The sequence below is a fragment of the Macrobrachium rosenbergii genome, chromosome 6 (assembly GCF_040412425.1).
Source record: "Macrobrachium rosenbergii isolate ZJJX-2024 chromosome 6, ASM4041242v1, whole genome shotgun sequence".
In the NCBI taxonomy this organism is placed as follows: Eukaryota; Metazoa; Arthropoda; class Malacostraca; order Decapoda; family Palaemonidae; genus Macrobrachium; species Macrobrachium rosenbergii.
Genome location: NC_089746.1, coordinates 24,185,025 through 24,201,647, shown reverse-complemented (window position 1 = coordinate 24,201,647; position 16,623 = coordinate 24,185,025). Strand labels below are relative to the sequence as shown.

Here is a 16,623-nt window from a genome sequence, read left to right as displayed (position 1 = left end):
TTCTTCATTTCTATTGAAGTACTCTGAAAAATATTTTTCATTTCTACATATTTCGATTAAATGAAGATGGTCAGAAAAGCCTATTACAATTTCCATGATATCAATAGTAAGTCGCTCAGAATCTTCAGGTAACAATGTTTTCAAACACAATATAGAAAAAAGGTATATTCTGAACTTATTCATTGTTTTGAGTTGAAATGATGCATGAAAACCTAAATATTCAAAACTTCTGAATTTAACTATCTATTAGCCATCCTTTTGACTACCTACCTTGGCTCACTGTAGTGTTGATGCTACACTGACGGATATTCGATGTGTTCTGTACCGACCAACCATCCTGTGACTGTTTATATCCGATGGTCGAGGACCTTGGGAGATGCCAGATACTCCAGTAATCGCTCTTTCTTATGCTGCCTCGGGATTCACGTCTCGCTCTTATCAGTGCTTAATAAATTTCTCTTTCGTTTTGTAATAGGACACAGAAACAGTTGAAGGAAAGCATTACGTGTTATTAAAGATGGCATTTTCACTAAGTAGAGACTAACGACATTTCGGCACCAGCAACGTTTAGTAAATTCCCAGGAACCTCAGTTACGAAATCTCATACCGAAAACGAGTCGAAGTCCCACTGGCAAGCGCTTGCAAAAACCGGCAGAGGAACTCTCCCTACCCACGAGTCTAATCAGCGTACAACATACCCCAGGAGAAGAATCTTTTCCTAGAATAACTAAACATTTTCTCTTCTTTCTACAATCAAATAATTCGACGGGTTCATTCTAAAACCAAATTATAATAAATTTTGGTGCACTCTCTTTACAGCCTACTTATGGAATACTTTATATATACATACATACATGCATACATATATATATATATATATATATATATATATATATATATATATATATATATATATATATATATATATATATATATATATATATATATATATATATATATATATATATATACATATATACCGGGTGTTTCGAAATTAGAGGCCCCCCTCCACACAACAAATGGAAAGTTATGAAGTTTTCTGCTATAGCCTATCTCCAAGTACATTATTTTAAGTTTCTATTAAGCTATTTTTCATTTTACATTTCTTGTATTTTCAGACTGAGTGACGGAGTTAGATACAGCCATGGCTAACGACTCGGAGGAAATCAGATGGATTGACCAAACCCGGGCTATAACCTTCAGAGAGGCCAGGGATGCTGGTGCATCCTTCATTTCACGTTCCTAGATAGCTAGATACATTAAAATGGATGAATCCTTTGTTAAAAGAAACTGGAACAAAAATCTATATGACTGTCATCGTGAAAAGAGTGAGAATCTTGGAAGGCCTAAAGTCCTTTCTCAGGAGTCAAAAGACGTCATAGCTGAGGCAGTGGGCAGACCAAGAAAGTCTTTACATAAATTGGCGCTCAAACTAGAAACAAAAAGGGGAAAGAAGAGAAGTTATAGTGCTGTATATCGTGAGTTGAAAAAACTGGTAACAATCCATTTCATGTTATCAGGAAGCCCAACATCACTCAGAAACAGAGAGAAGACCGTGTATGGTTTTGTGGAACATTTCTTAAATATTGGGATGAAGCCGACTTTCTTCATGTTGCCGCATCAGATGAATTCTTCACTTACACAGTGAGGAAGCCAAATCATAAAAATGATATCATTTGGGCTGCAAAGTTGGATGATATCAGCAATGACATGCACTATCGCCAAGTTGTGAAACTTCCTAAATGTTTGGGAATTTTTCTCTGTTTCACAGCCAAACGGTTAATGGAGATCATTAAAGAAAAAGGACAGCCATGGAATGGCGAATACTGTGCTTACTGGTGGAGTATTTCCTTTCCTCAAAGATCCTGAAAATGTGTTATCTGTTGAAGAAGTCACATTTTTGCATGATAAGGCACCATGTTTCAAGGCTCTTTAGACACAGGAGCTGCTTCGAAACAGTGGTATCGTTTTCTTCTCATCAAGTGAATTTTCAGGTAGCTCCCCTGACCTTAATGTGTGTGAAAACATTGGTAGTATCTTAAAGGATCGTGCTGATGCGTGCACAGTGAACTATGATGGTATACCATGCCTCGGCGACCTGCAAAGAGAGGTGACCGAAGTGCTCAGGGAAATGGAGTTTGAGTCTCAGATTTTTTGCGATTTGCTGAAATCAAACCCCTCAAGAATGCAGGCTGTGGTACAGACAGATGGAGGCCACACAAAATATTAAATACTCAGAAAGAAACTTAAATAAATACCTGTTCTGAATTACTTTTCTTTTTGTCCATATCAGTTTTAATTTATGCTGTAGAGGGGGGGGCCTCTAATTTCAGAAACACCCTGTATGTGTATATATATATATATATATATATATATATATATATATATATATATATATATATATATATATATATATACATATATATATAATATATATATATATATATATATATATATATATATATATACATATATATATAATATATATACATAGATATATATATATATATATATATATATATATATATATATATATATATATATATATATATATATATATATATATATATTACCAGATGTGACTGAGGCGGTGATAGCTGTCTTTGTTTCTCTGAAATTTCCTCTCACCATTCAAGTTTTTTTAAACATTATTTTTAATTCTTGTTCAAGCGAAACGATTTCAGCCAGCCTTTCTTATCCTTTAACTTCGCGATAACAAAACGACATAATTATCTTATGCTGCTGAGAAATTCAAGAATATTTTGGTTAGATCTGAAGGCAAAATTCCCAAGTTTAAATTTAGTGGCTCAAAGTAACGCCATAGTTAAACCAGTTCGATCTGTCTCTTTCCAGAGATCAACGTAATTCTTTTCAAGACAAATAAGGATATAAAAAACTGAGGGCCTTTATTCTCTTCAAGGACAAATGAAACAACCAGATACGGACTTCCCTCTGGTTGCGCTATCAACAGCCGCAGAGGAAGCCATTACTGGTCAACTCGCTTCGAGGCTATACGTAAGAAAACAAGTAAAAAATGCTCGTAAGCTTTTTCGGCACAATCGAGTTTTCTATATACAGCGTATAATGCTCTATGAAACTCTTGATGTGCTGCAGTATGAAACTCTCAGCCACGACCGGGCAGCGCTCAGTTGCTCTGAACTTGCTCACCAGATGTGGTCAAGTGAAGATGCTTCGGCGGCTGGCACTTACGTTTAGCGATACCAGACACACGATCCATGGCTAACATTAACCTTAGATAAAATGAAAAAAACTACTGAGGCTAAAGGGCTGGAATTTGGTATGTTGATGATTGGAGGGTGGATGATCAACATAACAATTTGCAGCCCTAAAGCCTCAGTAGCTTTTGAGATCTGTGGGAGGACAGAAAAAGTGCGGACTGACAGACAAAACCGTCTCATTAGTTTTCTCTTACTGAAAACTACTAAGCTAGCGAGTTCAATTCCAGTGATGCAAAGGCTTATTTGATAGTTGCCAGATGACGCAGTATTCCTATCAAGGATCCTATCAGATTTATTACACAGAACTGTCTCATCATGACTGATTTAATATGATCAAATAAATTAAGTAAGAATGTTGTTTACGATCTTGCGTGCATACTAATCGATCGGGAAATAACAACAACCATAGATATGAAGTAACTAAAGGCAGAATAACTTCTAGGAAAACCTAGTTTCTTCTTATGGTATGCACTGATCCCTATGTGATCAACAAGAAGTATATCGATGACTTGGAAATTCAGATGATTCAGTCAAAACGAGGTTAGGCCTTTGCGTATGAATGAGAATTCCTGACAGCTGATGTCCTCGATAGTTTTTATTATACTCAATGTTGAGGCTAATGACTATCTACTATGCGCTCATAGGACTGATACCTTGGGCCATTAAGTTTTTAATATTGCATTTGATTTTATTGCAAAGTTTTTACAAAAGACTGGGTATAAGCGTGCGTGTCTACGGACCTTAATCATACAAAATACGGCTGCTGCTCAAAGAAAAACAATGCAAAGTATATACTGTCTTGGTGTTGCATCTGAGAAGACTACCGTGTATTTTCGCCTATGTGTAAAACAATTAAGCTTTGAAATTAACACTTTTGTTTTTCCCTAAATGTTAAAGGCTATTTTTAAGTGCAGTGATTACAAAGCTCTCATATTATTCGAGTTGTAAATAATGAACATGAGTATAACGATCAGTTATATGAATATACTCATACAATAATATGTGCATATACTCGAATACTGGTATATAGATTTTAAGAAAATTATCTTTTATTAGTCTTTTAGAAAATTGTTAAACTTTTCATTTTGCCATTTCGTTCCCTTAGAAATTATGCCTCAGTTATGTTAAGTTTGTAAGAAAAGTGGGAGGGATGAGATATCCAAAGCATTTTTCATTCCGTATGTGGATCACTTTCTGTGTCTTCTTTTCTTCCTTATTGGTTATACTTCCTGTTCGTACTTGGTGCCTTTCCCACCGTGCAGGATAGTGAGGATGGTGTTTTTTATTTCCCGGTGATTGCTCTGGTCCTCGGGAGAAGTGGTTTATTTACCATTTAAGGGACGTTTCTTCCTACAAAGGAGTCCACAAGCATTTATCAGGAGCTCATCTGACTCGAGGTACAAAATATTAATACCCCAAAACCTTGGCACTTCCTATGGCAGCAATATTCAGATCATACCAATTCTACCACCACAGGAGCAGTACTCATTGGTGAGAGGGCGGACACTTTGCTATCCGCGTAGACACCCCGGGATTATGTATGTAATCAACGGATAGGTTTGCTGAAAGCAAATGAGTGTTACAGACTAATACACACACAGACAAAGCCACTCCAACATCTTCTAGAAAAACATAACAGACGCCTTACACGTCTCGAACTGTCGGCCTAAACCGCTCACATCTCTTCGCTGCTGGGAGAAAGGGAGCTGGGGATTTGGCACGATACATATACACGTGCTACCGGGGTCTAAGCGATGTCAGGCAGGGTAGCCGCTCGAGGCTACGGCCTACCCCAGCGCCAAATCAAAGTCCTTCAAAAAGAAGGCATCGTGCTTACCTCAAATAAAAAAATGGGAAAAAGCACATTAAACGAAGAAGAAGAAGGAGCAGTACTCATTTAAAATGATGTGCTTTGTTGCTGTTGGCCTCAAGAAAGAGGTACTCATATGCCACTTAGAGACCATTTTCTTCCACAAGGGGTTCACGACAATCCACTACTCCCTTCTCCCCCTTGGGACACAGTGCAGCAGATTCTCAGACCATTAGCACATCCACGATTAGGCAGTTAATGAAAAATCGTGAGAGTGACAGTAGTTGCGTTTTTCTGTGGCGATGCCTCTGTACCAAGAAATGGCGTAGTGCTGATATATAAAAGCCAAGAGTCTTGGAACATAGAATGTAATTAATAGTTAATTTGTTTTGTATCGATGCATTACGTTTTCTTATATATGGCGATAGAAGTGCTATGTTTTCATAGTTCTTGATAGTTTCTCAATTTATTAAATGGATCAGAAAAAACTCAAAAGTCTGCAACAGTTTTTTATTTATTTTCAAAATATGTATAAAAATATAATATAATGAAATGCAAAATTCTTTTTTTCCCAGGTAAGATCATTTTTTTTCCCTCACAGTCACTTTACTGATTTATTGTTCATTTCTAAACTTGATGGCAGAAGCATAGTCCTTGACATTAGGATGAGAAAAGACATTAGATAAATACCCTCTGCCATTAATTCATTTCAGTTATAGACTGGAACCTTTCTGAGTGAATAATTAACCTTGTGCGCCTTGGGCAGCTTTGGCAGCCTGCTCTGCAGCAGCCTTCAGCTCTTCTGGAGTTGGGTACTGGAGGGTGGCACCTGGCTGGCACTCATACACGGGGCAGCAGGCTGGGTATGGCTTAGCTTGATCGGCTTCGTTCTTGACTCTGCAGCCGGGAGATGGCTTGGGCTCAAAGCCACAGTCTTCCACCTTTTCGAAGAGTTTTCCTTCGTGTTGAATGCAGGTGGCTTTGCCACAGAAGGGAGCCAGGGACCAAGACTGGCCCACGGGGAAGGCCTTTTTGGCTGTGAATCCGTAACATTGATCAGGAGCCTCTGTTAGAATATAAAAATAAACATTAATATTTTAGAAAAATATCAAGTTATTTAGTGAGGATCGTATTTTTTTATTTTGCTTCAATGACATGACTAGGCAGTTTACAAATCGAATAAATAATTAACCAATGATTTTGCTTAACTAATAATTAGCTTTCCTTATAAAGAAAGAATGTTTTGCTTAACACAAGCTTGATCTGGTTGATACTAACCTTTGCGGACTTCAGCAGGCAGATTTCGAACATTTGGTTTTGGCTGAATCACACCCTGGCTGAGAACCACTGCCATGCAGAATGAGGCGACGATGAAGAATTTCATTTTGACTGCAAGAGAAAGGGGACAGTGATTATTAGATGGAAATTTACGAAACAGTTTCGTTATCAGCAGCGGCTATTAATCAGAAATGTCTTCATTTCGATAATACTCTTTCTAGAAATATTCCACAATGAACATTTTACACTATCCTACTTTAGTACAGACAACTTATATACATGATAGGAATTTTGTGAAACTTAACAAGCAAAATTCACAACGAGAACTTTTCATCTTAGATGCCAATAAAATTTCTTCTAAAAGCTTTCTCAGTAACAAATTATGATGTCGCTTGGTCTTTCGAATACTCACCTCAGCTGACTGTAGTGTTGATACTACAATGAAGGGAGATCGGTGTGTTCTGTGCTGACCGAGCGTTCCTGTGACTGTTTATATCCGATGAGCCAAGATATTGAGAGCTGCCAGACACTCCAATGTTTACGCTTTTCCCTAATTCCCAGGAAACTTTGTGACGAAATGGTGTGACTAAGAACCGGTAGGTGGCGCAAAATAGTGTCCTTGCGAAACGGGTCTAGTTGCTCCCTCCCCAGAGCCTGCTTGGGGAGACCTCCAGCCCTTGCTTGGCATCGCCCGAGAAAATTGATTGGTATTGCGGTACGGGGATTTTTCGCAGAAATTCGATCTTTCTTCATATTTGTCACGTGATTCAGTTCGTTAGCTTCAAGACATTCGACTTAAATTACATGCATTACTTAAGTTGAAATTAAATGAGTACCAACCTGAGGACTTGCAAGACGCATACCTTATTGGATGACAAGCCTAGGAATGGATGCTGGAGATGGGTGATTTGTAGAATATAAAGCACTAGAAAGATATGAAATTGGACCATTTCGTTACCTGGCGTTGGAGGCAATGGTGATGATAATGATGATGATGACTTTATACACACATATGTATGTATATATATATATATATATATATATATATATATATATATATATATATATATATATATATATATATATATATATATATATATATGCGTGTGTGTGTGTGTTGTGTGTGTGTGTGTGTGAATCATAAATGAACATAAATCAATACACCATAGAAAAGAATATAAGTAATTTAAATCCCACTATCAATAAATACTCATGTAAAATCCGTCCATGCCGTTAGTGTTTTTGTTTACTGTAGCTTATTACTTCATGAATGATAAAGATAAATGGGACTGGGTCTTTTACTCTCTTTGTCAACGTACTGATTTTGTTGCTGGGTGTCACCTTTGTACAAGTGACAGATTTCAACTCTCAACAAATATTACTCAAGAGTAACCCACCTGTCTTACCGAGGATTTGAACAGAAGAAAATCGATTCAAATGCCAAAAATAGATACCCTCTGTCATACGTCGGCATGACGGTAGCACTTGTCTTCAGACGTCTTTCTTTCCTTCTATAGGAAAGGACGATATTTAAGCAATTCAGCGAAAAACATCAAAACAGCTTGGGTCTCATTCACTCAGTCACTTGAGGTCTTAGATGCCTCCTTTGACCGCCATGACTGCAGGTCTTAAAATTTACCACCGACGATGAGCACAAAGGATGAAATTCTCACCCATCCTTCCGCTTCCGTCCAGCAGTACGCGGCGTAATGCCTGAGAACAGGAATATAACTCTTTCCCTCTCTCTCCTCATCATGAAAGTAAACGAAGATGACACAACCCTCCCACCCAAGCAAAGCTGCGGCAACCATTCCATTTCAGAAATCGATTCCAAGAAATGGTTTTTCGTGGCAAAGCGTCGACTCAAGGACTCTAGAGAATACGTCCACCAGTTTTGAACCTGCAAGCAGAACTGTCCTGTACGCATTCAGTAACATAAACTTTATATCCCTCCAGTGTAAATCATTGTGAACTGTAGCTGAATAATACTATATAAATATCTGAAATCAGGAGTTCCACAAGTGCCATCGTCCACGTCACTATTAATTCTCTGTTTCTATCTTTTTTTTTTATCGTCAACAGTCGTATTGTTTTAGTTAGCAGAAGAAAATGATTAGCATCTCACTGACGGAAACTTAGAAGGAAACGAAAGCGTGAGAGGATGTTAGGGAAGAAGCAGAAGGAGAACTTGTTTAGGAGTTTGGTGAAAAATAGAGTTGCAGCAATTTTCATAGATATCTAAATCAACCTCGAAAGTCTTCTTGGACATTCTCAGTCTCCCTTAATCTCACAGGAAGCACACTAAAAAAACTTCCTTTTTTTATTCTTCCTTATACGTACACTTGACCCTTCCCTGATTTCGAAAAGTTATGATTTTTAATGATGAGAGATCAAACAAATCCTTCCTTAATTTCAAAATTTTTCTGAGGAATTTCCAACACGTCCCTACCAGTGGCTAAAGTAACTTTTATTGTGAACTAATTCACTTGCCCTCCCTCTCACTGGCCCCCATAAAAAGAGAGCTTCAGCTCCTAAATAAGGTAAAGTACTAGAATTTAAGGTTTTCGTCAGTCACGTTCCCTATTCGTCTTTAATGAATTTCTGTTTCTTTTCATAATGCGATATACCTTTATTGCCTTTTATATTTTGTGCTGTTTAATTTGCAAAGCAGTGACGAGTAGTGTACCGTAATCGTTCGATATTCAAGTCACTCGAATCGGGTTCAGTCTAGGCATCTTCAATGCGATTCCTCGATTCCTTCATTACAGTGCTAGTTTCGGTTGAGTTTTAGTTTTTTAACTGAGATCTCGGACAATTTTAGGACACATTAAACTTTTAATTGCAATTGACATGCTTATATCTCCTCTTTTATGCATGCATATTGTGATAAAGTCTTAATATATTTTCAAAAGATTTTAAAATATATTTCATATGAAGAAAATTCCTTTAGATGATAATTATTCGTTCTTTTGCTTCATCGAAGCAAAGGTTTTTGTTCTAATGAGTTTGGGTGATAACCCAAAAAATTACTTAAAATTATCGGAAAATATAAGATATCAAATCTCACTTTTTTTATACAATGCCTTTTTTCGGAATGCATTAATTTTTAAATAATTATAATATACATATTTACATAATATTATTGTCTTATGTAAGGTTTACAATGATACCACAATAATTAATAAAAGAAAGAGATTGATTACAAAAATGAGAGGAAAGTTATTTAACTGCTTTTGCTTCGTAGTAAAAGGTTTTGATATTCCGCCCTTTCAGATCAGTTCTAGATCATTGAAAAGCTTCTTTCAATAGAGTGCAACTATGAAATTCATAGACATTTCTAAAAAATAATAATTTGTAATAAAAGGTTTAGAAAAAGGTGATTGATTTGAGGTATTTTTTAATATTTACAATTAATACAAAAATAAATTCTCTTTATAGTAATCGTAAATGCCTGTTATCCCTTGATGAATGTTCATTTTGCTTCTCATCCTTTTTCGTCAAATGTTTACTAGCACTTCATTTATTCATGACTCCTTGAATTCTTCATAAACAATTACGATGGATTTTTCTTTGAGAAGCGGACTGGGTCGACTCAGAGAGATCTGTTATCCCTGGGCGCCTTGTGCAGTCTTGGCAGCCTGCTGGGCAGCAGCCTTCAGTTCTTCTTCAGTTGGGTACTGGAGGGTGGCACCTGGCTGGCACTCGTACACGGGGCAGCAGGCTGGGTATGGTTTAGCTTGGTCGGCTTCATTCTTGACTCTGCAGCCGGGAGATGGCTTGGGCTCAAAGCCACAGTCTTCCACCTTTTCGAAGAGTTTGCCTTCATGCTGAATGCAGGTGGCTTTGCCACAGAAGGGAGCCAGGGGCCAAGACTGACCGACGGCGAAGGCCTTTTTGGCAGTGAATCCGTAGCATTGACCTGCAGCCTCTGTATCAACAGAAAATTGTTCGTCAGTGTAACAGGTAACCATATTCTCTTTGCTGATGTATTGTTAACTGTTTGAATTCATTATTAATGATATCACTCCTTATATAAACAGAAACATTTACATCTTGTAAGCAAAGATATTGTTAATAGAACTAACCTGGGCGGACTTCAGCAGGCAAATTACGGACATTGGGTTTTGGCTGAATCACGTTCTGAGCAAGAGCCACAGCAACGCAGAAGGAGGCTACAATCAGGAACTTCATTTTGCCTGCAATGGAAAGGAAAACAAATCTTCATCCATGCATAATTTAACTTCAAACTGTAATCGTTGCCAGATTGAAATGTTATTTCTAAATAAGGATAGCCATGCTAATTTTCTTCATCGCTGTTGAAGTAGTCAGAAAAAATTCTTATTTCTACATATTTTGATTAAATGAATATGGTCAGAAAAGCCTATTACAGTTTCCATAATATCAATAGTAAGTCGCTCAGAATCTTCAGGTAATAATGTTTTCAAACACATTATAGAAAAAAGGTATATTCTGAACTTATTCACTGTTTTGAGTTGAAATGATACATGAAAACCTAAATATTCAAAACTTCTGAATTTAACTATCTATTAGCCATCCTTTTGACTACCTACCTTGGCTCACTGTAGTGTTGACGCTTCACTGAAGGGTATTCGATGTGTTCTGTACCGACCAACGATTCTGTGACTGTTTATATCCGATGGTCGAGGACCTTGGGAGATGCCAGATACTCCAGTAGTCGCTCCTTCTTATGCTGCTTCGGGATTCACGTCTCGCTCTTATCAGTGCTTAATAAATTTTTCTTTCGTTTTTAATAGGACACACAAATAGCTGAATGAAAGCATTACGTGTTATTAAAGATGACATTTCACTAAGCAGAAACTAACGACATCTCGGCACCGGCAACGTTTAGTAAATTCCCAGGAACCTCAGTTACGAAATCGCATACCGAAAACGCGTCGAAGTCCCACTGGCAAGCGCTTGCAAAAACCGGCAGAGGAACTCTCCCTACCCACTAGTCTAATCAGCGTACCACACGCCCCGGGAGAAGAATCTTTTCCTAGAACAACTAAAAATTTTTTTCTTTCTACAACGGACAAGTTCTAACACCAAATTATAACAAATTTTGGTGTTCTCTCTTTAGAACCTGCTTTGTGGAATACTTTATACATATAAATATATATATAATATATATATATATATATATATATATATATATATATATATATATATATATACACATACATATATATACAGTATATATGTATATATATAATATATATATATATACATATATATATATACTATGCATATATAATATATATATATATATATATATACTGTATATAATATATATATATATATATATATATATATATATATATATATATATATATATATATATTAAGCAAATGCAAGGTGACTGAGGCGGTGATAGCTGTCTTTGTTTCTCTGAAAGTGCCCTCTCATCATTCAAGTTTTTAAACATTATTTTTAATTCACGTTCAAGCCAAACGATTTCAGCTAGCCTTTCTTATCCTTCAACTTCACGGTAACAAAACGACATAATTATCTTATGCTGCTGAGAAATTCAGGTATATTTCGGTCAGCTATGATGGTAAAATTCAAGTTTAAATTTAGTGGCTCAAAGGAACACCATCGTTAAACCAGTTCAATCTGTCTCTTTCCAAATATCAACCTACTTCTTTTCAAGACAAATAAGGATATAAAAACTGAGGTTCTTTATTCTTTTCAAGGACAAATGAAACAACCAAATACGGACTTCCCTCTGGTTAGGCTATAAACTGCCGCAGCGGAAACTATTACTGGTTAACTTGCTTCGAGGCTATACCTAAGAAAAACAAGTCAAAAAATGCTTGTAAGTTTTTTCGGTACAATCGAGTTTTCTGTATAGCGTATAATGCTCAATGAAACTCTCAATGTGCTGCAGTATGAAACTCTTAGCCACGACCGGGCAGCGCTCAGTTGCTCCCCAGATGCGGTCAAGTGAAGATGCGTCGGCGGTTGGCATGGCTAACCTTAACCTTAGATAAAAATAAAAAAAACTACTGAGGCTAAAGGGCTGCAATTTGGTATGTTGATGATTGGAGGCTGGATGATCAACATACCAAATTGCAGCCCTATAGCCTCAGTAGTTTTTAAGATCTGCGGGCAGATAGAAAAAGTGCGGACTGAATAACAAAACCGTCTCAATAGTTTTCTTTTACAGAAAACTACTAAGCTAGCGAGTTCAATTCCAGTGATGCAAAAGCTTATTTGATAGTTACCAGGTGACGCATTACAGTATTCCTACCAAGGATCCTATCAGATTAATTACACAGAACTGTCGCATCATGACTGTGATTTAATATGATCAAATAAATTAAGTAAGAATGTTGTTTACGATCTTGCGTACATAACAATCGATCGGGAAATAACACCAGCCATAGATATGAAGTAACTAGAAGCAGAATAAGTTCTGGGAAAATCTGGTTTCTTCTTAGGGTGTATGCACTGATCCCTATGTGATCAACAAGAAGTACGAGTATATCGATGACTTGGGAATTCAGATGATTCAGTCAAAACGAGGTTAGTCTTTTGCGCATGAATGAGAATTCCTGACAGCTGGTGTCCTCGATAGTTTTTATCAGACTCAGTGTTGAGGCTAATGACTATTTATTACGCGCTCATAAGACTGATATCTTGGATAAATAAGTTTTTAATATTCCATTTCATTTTATTCCAAAGCTTTTACAAAAGACTGGGTATAAGCGTGCGTACTGTACAGTATATCCTTCATTGGTGTATCTGAGAAGACGTCTGCGCATTTTTGCCTAGTTGTAAATCGAACAATTAAGCTGTGAAATTAACACTTTTGTTTCTATTGTTTTTCCATAAATGTTAAAGACTATTGTTTAAGTGCCATGATTGTCAGAGTATTAGAGTTGTAAATATTGAACATGAGTATAACGATCAGTTATATGAATGTATATGCTCATACAATAATATATGCATATATACTGGTATATAGATCTTCAGGAAATTATCTTTTATTAGTCTTTTAGAAAACTGTTAAGCTTTTCATTTAGCCAGTTCGTTCCCTTAGAAAATATGCCTCATTTATGTTAAGTTTGCAAGAAAAGTGTGAGGGATGAGAGATCCAAAATCGTTTTTCATTCCATATTTGGATCACTTTCTGTCTCTTCTTTTCCTCCTTCTTGGTTATACTCCCTGTTCGTACTTGGTGTCTTTCGCACCATGCAGAACAGCGAGGATGCTATCATTTTGTTTCCCGGTGATTGCTCTGGTCCTGAGGAGAAGTGGTTAATTTACCCCTTTAATGGATATTTCTTCCTGCAAAGGAGTCCACAAGCATTTATCAGGAGTTCATCTGACTCGAGTTACAAAATATTTATACCCCAAAACTTGGCACTTCCTGTGGCAGCAATATTCAGATCATACCAATTCTACCACCACAGGAGCAGTACTCGTTTAAAATGATGTGTATTGTTGCTGTTGGCCTCAAGAAAGAGAGACTCATATGCCACTTAGAGACCATTTTCTTCCACAAGGGGTTCACGACAATCCACTACTCCCTTCCCCCCCTTGGGACACAGTGCAGCAGATTCTCAGACCATTAGCACATCCACGATTAGGCAGTTAATGAAAAATTGTGAGAGTGACAGTTGTTGCGTTTTTCTGTGGCGATGCTCTGTACTAAGAAATGGCGTAGTGCTGATATAAAAGTCAAGAGTCTTGGAACATAGAATATAATTAATACTTAATTTGTTTTGTATCGATGCATTACGTTTTCTTATATATGGCGATAGAAGTACTATTTTTTCATAGTCCTTGATAGTTTGTCAGTTTATTAAATGGGTCAGAAAAAACTCAAAAGTCTGTAACAATTTTTTATTTATTTTCAAAATATGTATAAAAATACATAATGAAATGCAAAATTCTTTCTTTCCCAGGTAAGATAATTTTTTTCCCTCGCAGTCACTTTACTGATCTAATTTTTATTTCTCAACTTGATGGCAGAAGCATAGTCCTTGACATTAGGATGCGAAAAGACACTAAATAAATACCCTCCGCCATTAATGCATTTCAGTTATATACTGGAACCTTTCTGAGTGAATAATTAACCTTGTGCGCCTTGGGCAGCTTTGGCAGCCTGCTCTGCAGCAGCCTTCAGCTCTTCTGGAGTTGGGTACTGGAGGGTGGCACCTGGCTGGCACTCGTACACGGGGCAGCAGGCTGGGTATGGCTTAGCTTGGTCGGCTTCGTTCTTGACTCTGCAGCCGGGAGATGGCTTCGGCTCAAAGCCACAGTCTTCCACCTTTTCGAAGAGTTTTCCTTCGTGTTGAATGCAGGTGGCTTTGCCACAGAAGGGAGCCAGGGGCCAAGACTGGCCGACGGCGAAAGCCTTTTTGGCAGTGAATCCGTAACATTGATCAGGAGCCTCTGTTAGAATATAAAAATAAACATGAATATTTCAGAAAAATAACAAGTTATTTTGTGAGAATCATATTTTTTTTATTTCCCTTGAATGACATGACTCGGTAGTTTACAAATCGAATAAATAATTAATCAATGATTTTGCTCAGCTAATGATTTTCTTTCCTTATAAAGAAAGAACGTTTTGCTTAACACAAGCTTGATCTGGTTGATATTAACCTTTGCGGACTTCAGCAGGAAGATTTCGAACATTTGGTTTTGGCTGAATCACACCCTGGCTGAGAACCACTGCCATGCAGAATGAGGCGACGATGAAGAATTTCATTTTGGCTGCAAGAGAAAGGAAACAGTGATTATTAGATGGAAATTTACGAAACAGTTTCGTTATCAGCAGTGGCTATTAATCACAAATGTCTTCATTTCGATAATACTCTTTCTAGAAATATTCCATACTGAACATTTTACACTTTCCGACTTTAGTACAAATCACTTATATACATGATATGGATTTTTTGAAACTTAACAAGTAAAATTCACAACGAGAACTTTTCATCTTAGATGCCAATAAAATTTCTTCCAAAAGCTTTATCAGTAACAAATTATGATATCGCTTGGTCTTTCGAATACTCACCTCAGCTGACTGTAGTGTTGATACTACAATGAAGGGAGATCGGTGTGTTCTGTGCTGACCGACGTTCCTGTGACTGTTTATATCTGATGGGCCAAGTGTCTGGCATCTCGCCAGACACTCCAATGTTTACGCTTTTCCTAGATTCCCAGGAAACTTTGTGACGAAATGATGTGACTAAGAACCGGTAGGTGGCGAAAAATAGCGTCCTTGCGAAACGGGTCTAGTTGCTCCCTCACCTGAGCCTGCTTGGGGAGACCTCCAGCCCTTGCTTGGCATCGCCTGAGAAAAGTTGATTTGTCTTGCATTGCGGGAAATTTTTCGTAGAAAATCAATCTTTCTTCATATTTGTCACGTGATTCAGTTCATTAGCTTCAAGACATTCGACTTAAATTACTTGTATTACTTATGGGTACCAACCTGAGGAGTTGCAAGACGCATACCTTGTTAGATGACAAGCCTAGGAGTCGATGCTGGAGATGAGTGATTTGTAGAATATAAAGCACAAGAAAGATATGAAATTGGACCATTTCATTACTTGGCTCAGTTGCTCACCAAATGCGGTCAAATGAAGATGCGTCGGCGGCTGGCACTTACGTTTAGCTGTACCAGACACACGATCCATGGCTAACATTAACCTTAGATAAAATAAAAAAAAACAACTACTGAGGCTAAAGGGCTGGAATTTAGTATGTTGATGATTGGAGGGTGGATGGTCAACATACCAATTTGCAGCCCTAAAGCCTCAGTAGTTTTTAAGATCTGAGGGCGGACAGAAAAAGTGCGGACTGACAGACAAAACCGTCTCAATAATTTTTTTTTACAGAAAAATAATAAAATAGCGAGTTCAGTTCCAGTGATGCAAAAGCTTATTGATAGTTGCCAGATGACGCAGTATTTCTATTAAGGATCCTATCAGATTAATTACACAGAACTGCCTGATTTAATATGATCAAATAAATTAAGTAAGAATGTTGTTTACGATCTTGCGTACATAACAATCGATCGGGAAATAACAACAGCCATAGATATGAGGTAATTAGAAGCAGAATAACTTCTAGGAAAACCTAGTTTCTTCCTATGGTGTATGCACTGACCCCTATGTGATCAACAAGAAGTATATCGATAACTTGGAAACTCAGATAATTCAGTCAAAACGAGGTTAGGCCTTTGCGCATGAATGAGAATTCCTGACAGCTGATGTCCTCGATAGTTTTTATCAGACTCAGTGTTGAGACTAATGACTATCTATT

At 37.2% G+C, this 16,623-nt stretch overlaps 3 protein-coding genes across 3 annotated transcripts in view; all 3 read right to left on the bottom strand.

The window, feature by feature from the left end:
- Window positions 1–6,858, bottom strand: part of LOC136839816 (uncharacterized) — a 7,801-nt gene extending 943 nt beyond the window's left edge. The window contains exons 1-4 of the mRNA XM_067106145.1: window positions 6,740–6,858; window positions 6,328–6,438; window positions 5,798–6,115; window positions 271–444 (exon numbers count right to left, since the gene is read on the bottom strand). Of these exons, the coding sequence (XP_066962246.1) occupies window positions 271–444; window positions 5,798–6,115; window positions 6,328–6,433 (598 nt within the window). The 5' untranslated portion in view covers window positions 6,434–6,438; window positions 6,740–6,858. The remainder of the gene's footprint in view (window positions 1–270; window positions 445–5,797; window positions 6,116–6,327; window positions 6,439–6,739) is intronic.
- A 2,849-nt stretch (window positions 6,859–9,707) lies between these two features.
- Window positions 9,708–11,021, bottom strand: LOC136839741 (uncharacterized). Its single transcript, XM_067106085.1, has 3 exons — window positions 10,899–11,021; window positions 10,413–10,523; window positions 9,708–10,255 (listed from the first exon to the last, which is right to left on the bottom strand). Exons 2-3 carry the CDS (start codon window positions 10,516–10,518, stop codon window positions 9,933–9,935), a joined length of 429 nt encoding a protein of 142 aa, XP_066962186.1. The 5' UTR covers window positions 10,519–10,523; window positions 10,899–11,021; the 3' UTR covers window positions 9,708–9,932.
- A 3,161-nt stretch (window positions 11,022–14,182) lies between these two features.
- LOC136839337 (uncharacterized) lies at window positions 14,183–15,510 on the bottom strand. The gene is made up of 3 exons (XM_067105230.1): window positions 15,374–15,510; window positions 14,962–15,072; window positions 14,183–14,748 (listed from the first exon to the last, which is right to left on the bottom strand). The coding sequence occupies exons 2-3, from the start codon at window positions 15,065–15,067 to the stop codon at window positions 14,426–14,428; spliced, it is 429 nt and encodes a 142-aa protein (XP_066961331.1). The 5' UTR covers window positions 15,068–15,072; window positions 15,374–15,510; the 3' UTR covers window positions 14,183–14,425.
- Window positions 15,511–16,623: the final 1,113 nt, after the last annotated feature.

Coding starts and splice junctions, on each gene's coding strand:
- LOC136839741 (XM_067106085.1), bottom strand. CDS start 10,518: ATGAAGTTCCTGATTGTAGCCTCCTTCTGCGTTGCTGTGGCTCTTGCT. Junction 10,256..10,412: donor GCCTGCTGAAGTCCGCCCAG/GTTAGTTCTATT, acceptor CTGTTGATACAG/AGGCTGCAGGTCAATGCTAC.
- LOC136839337 (XM_067105230.1), bottom strand. CDS start 15,067: ATGAAATTCTTCATCGTCGCCTCATTCTGCATGGCAGTGGTTCTCAGC. Junction 14,749..14,961: donor TCCTGCTGAAGTCCGCAAAG/GTTAATATCAAC, acceptor ATATTCTAACAG/AGGCTCCTGATCAATGTTAC.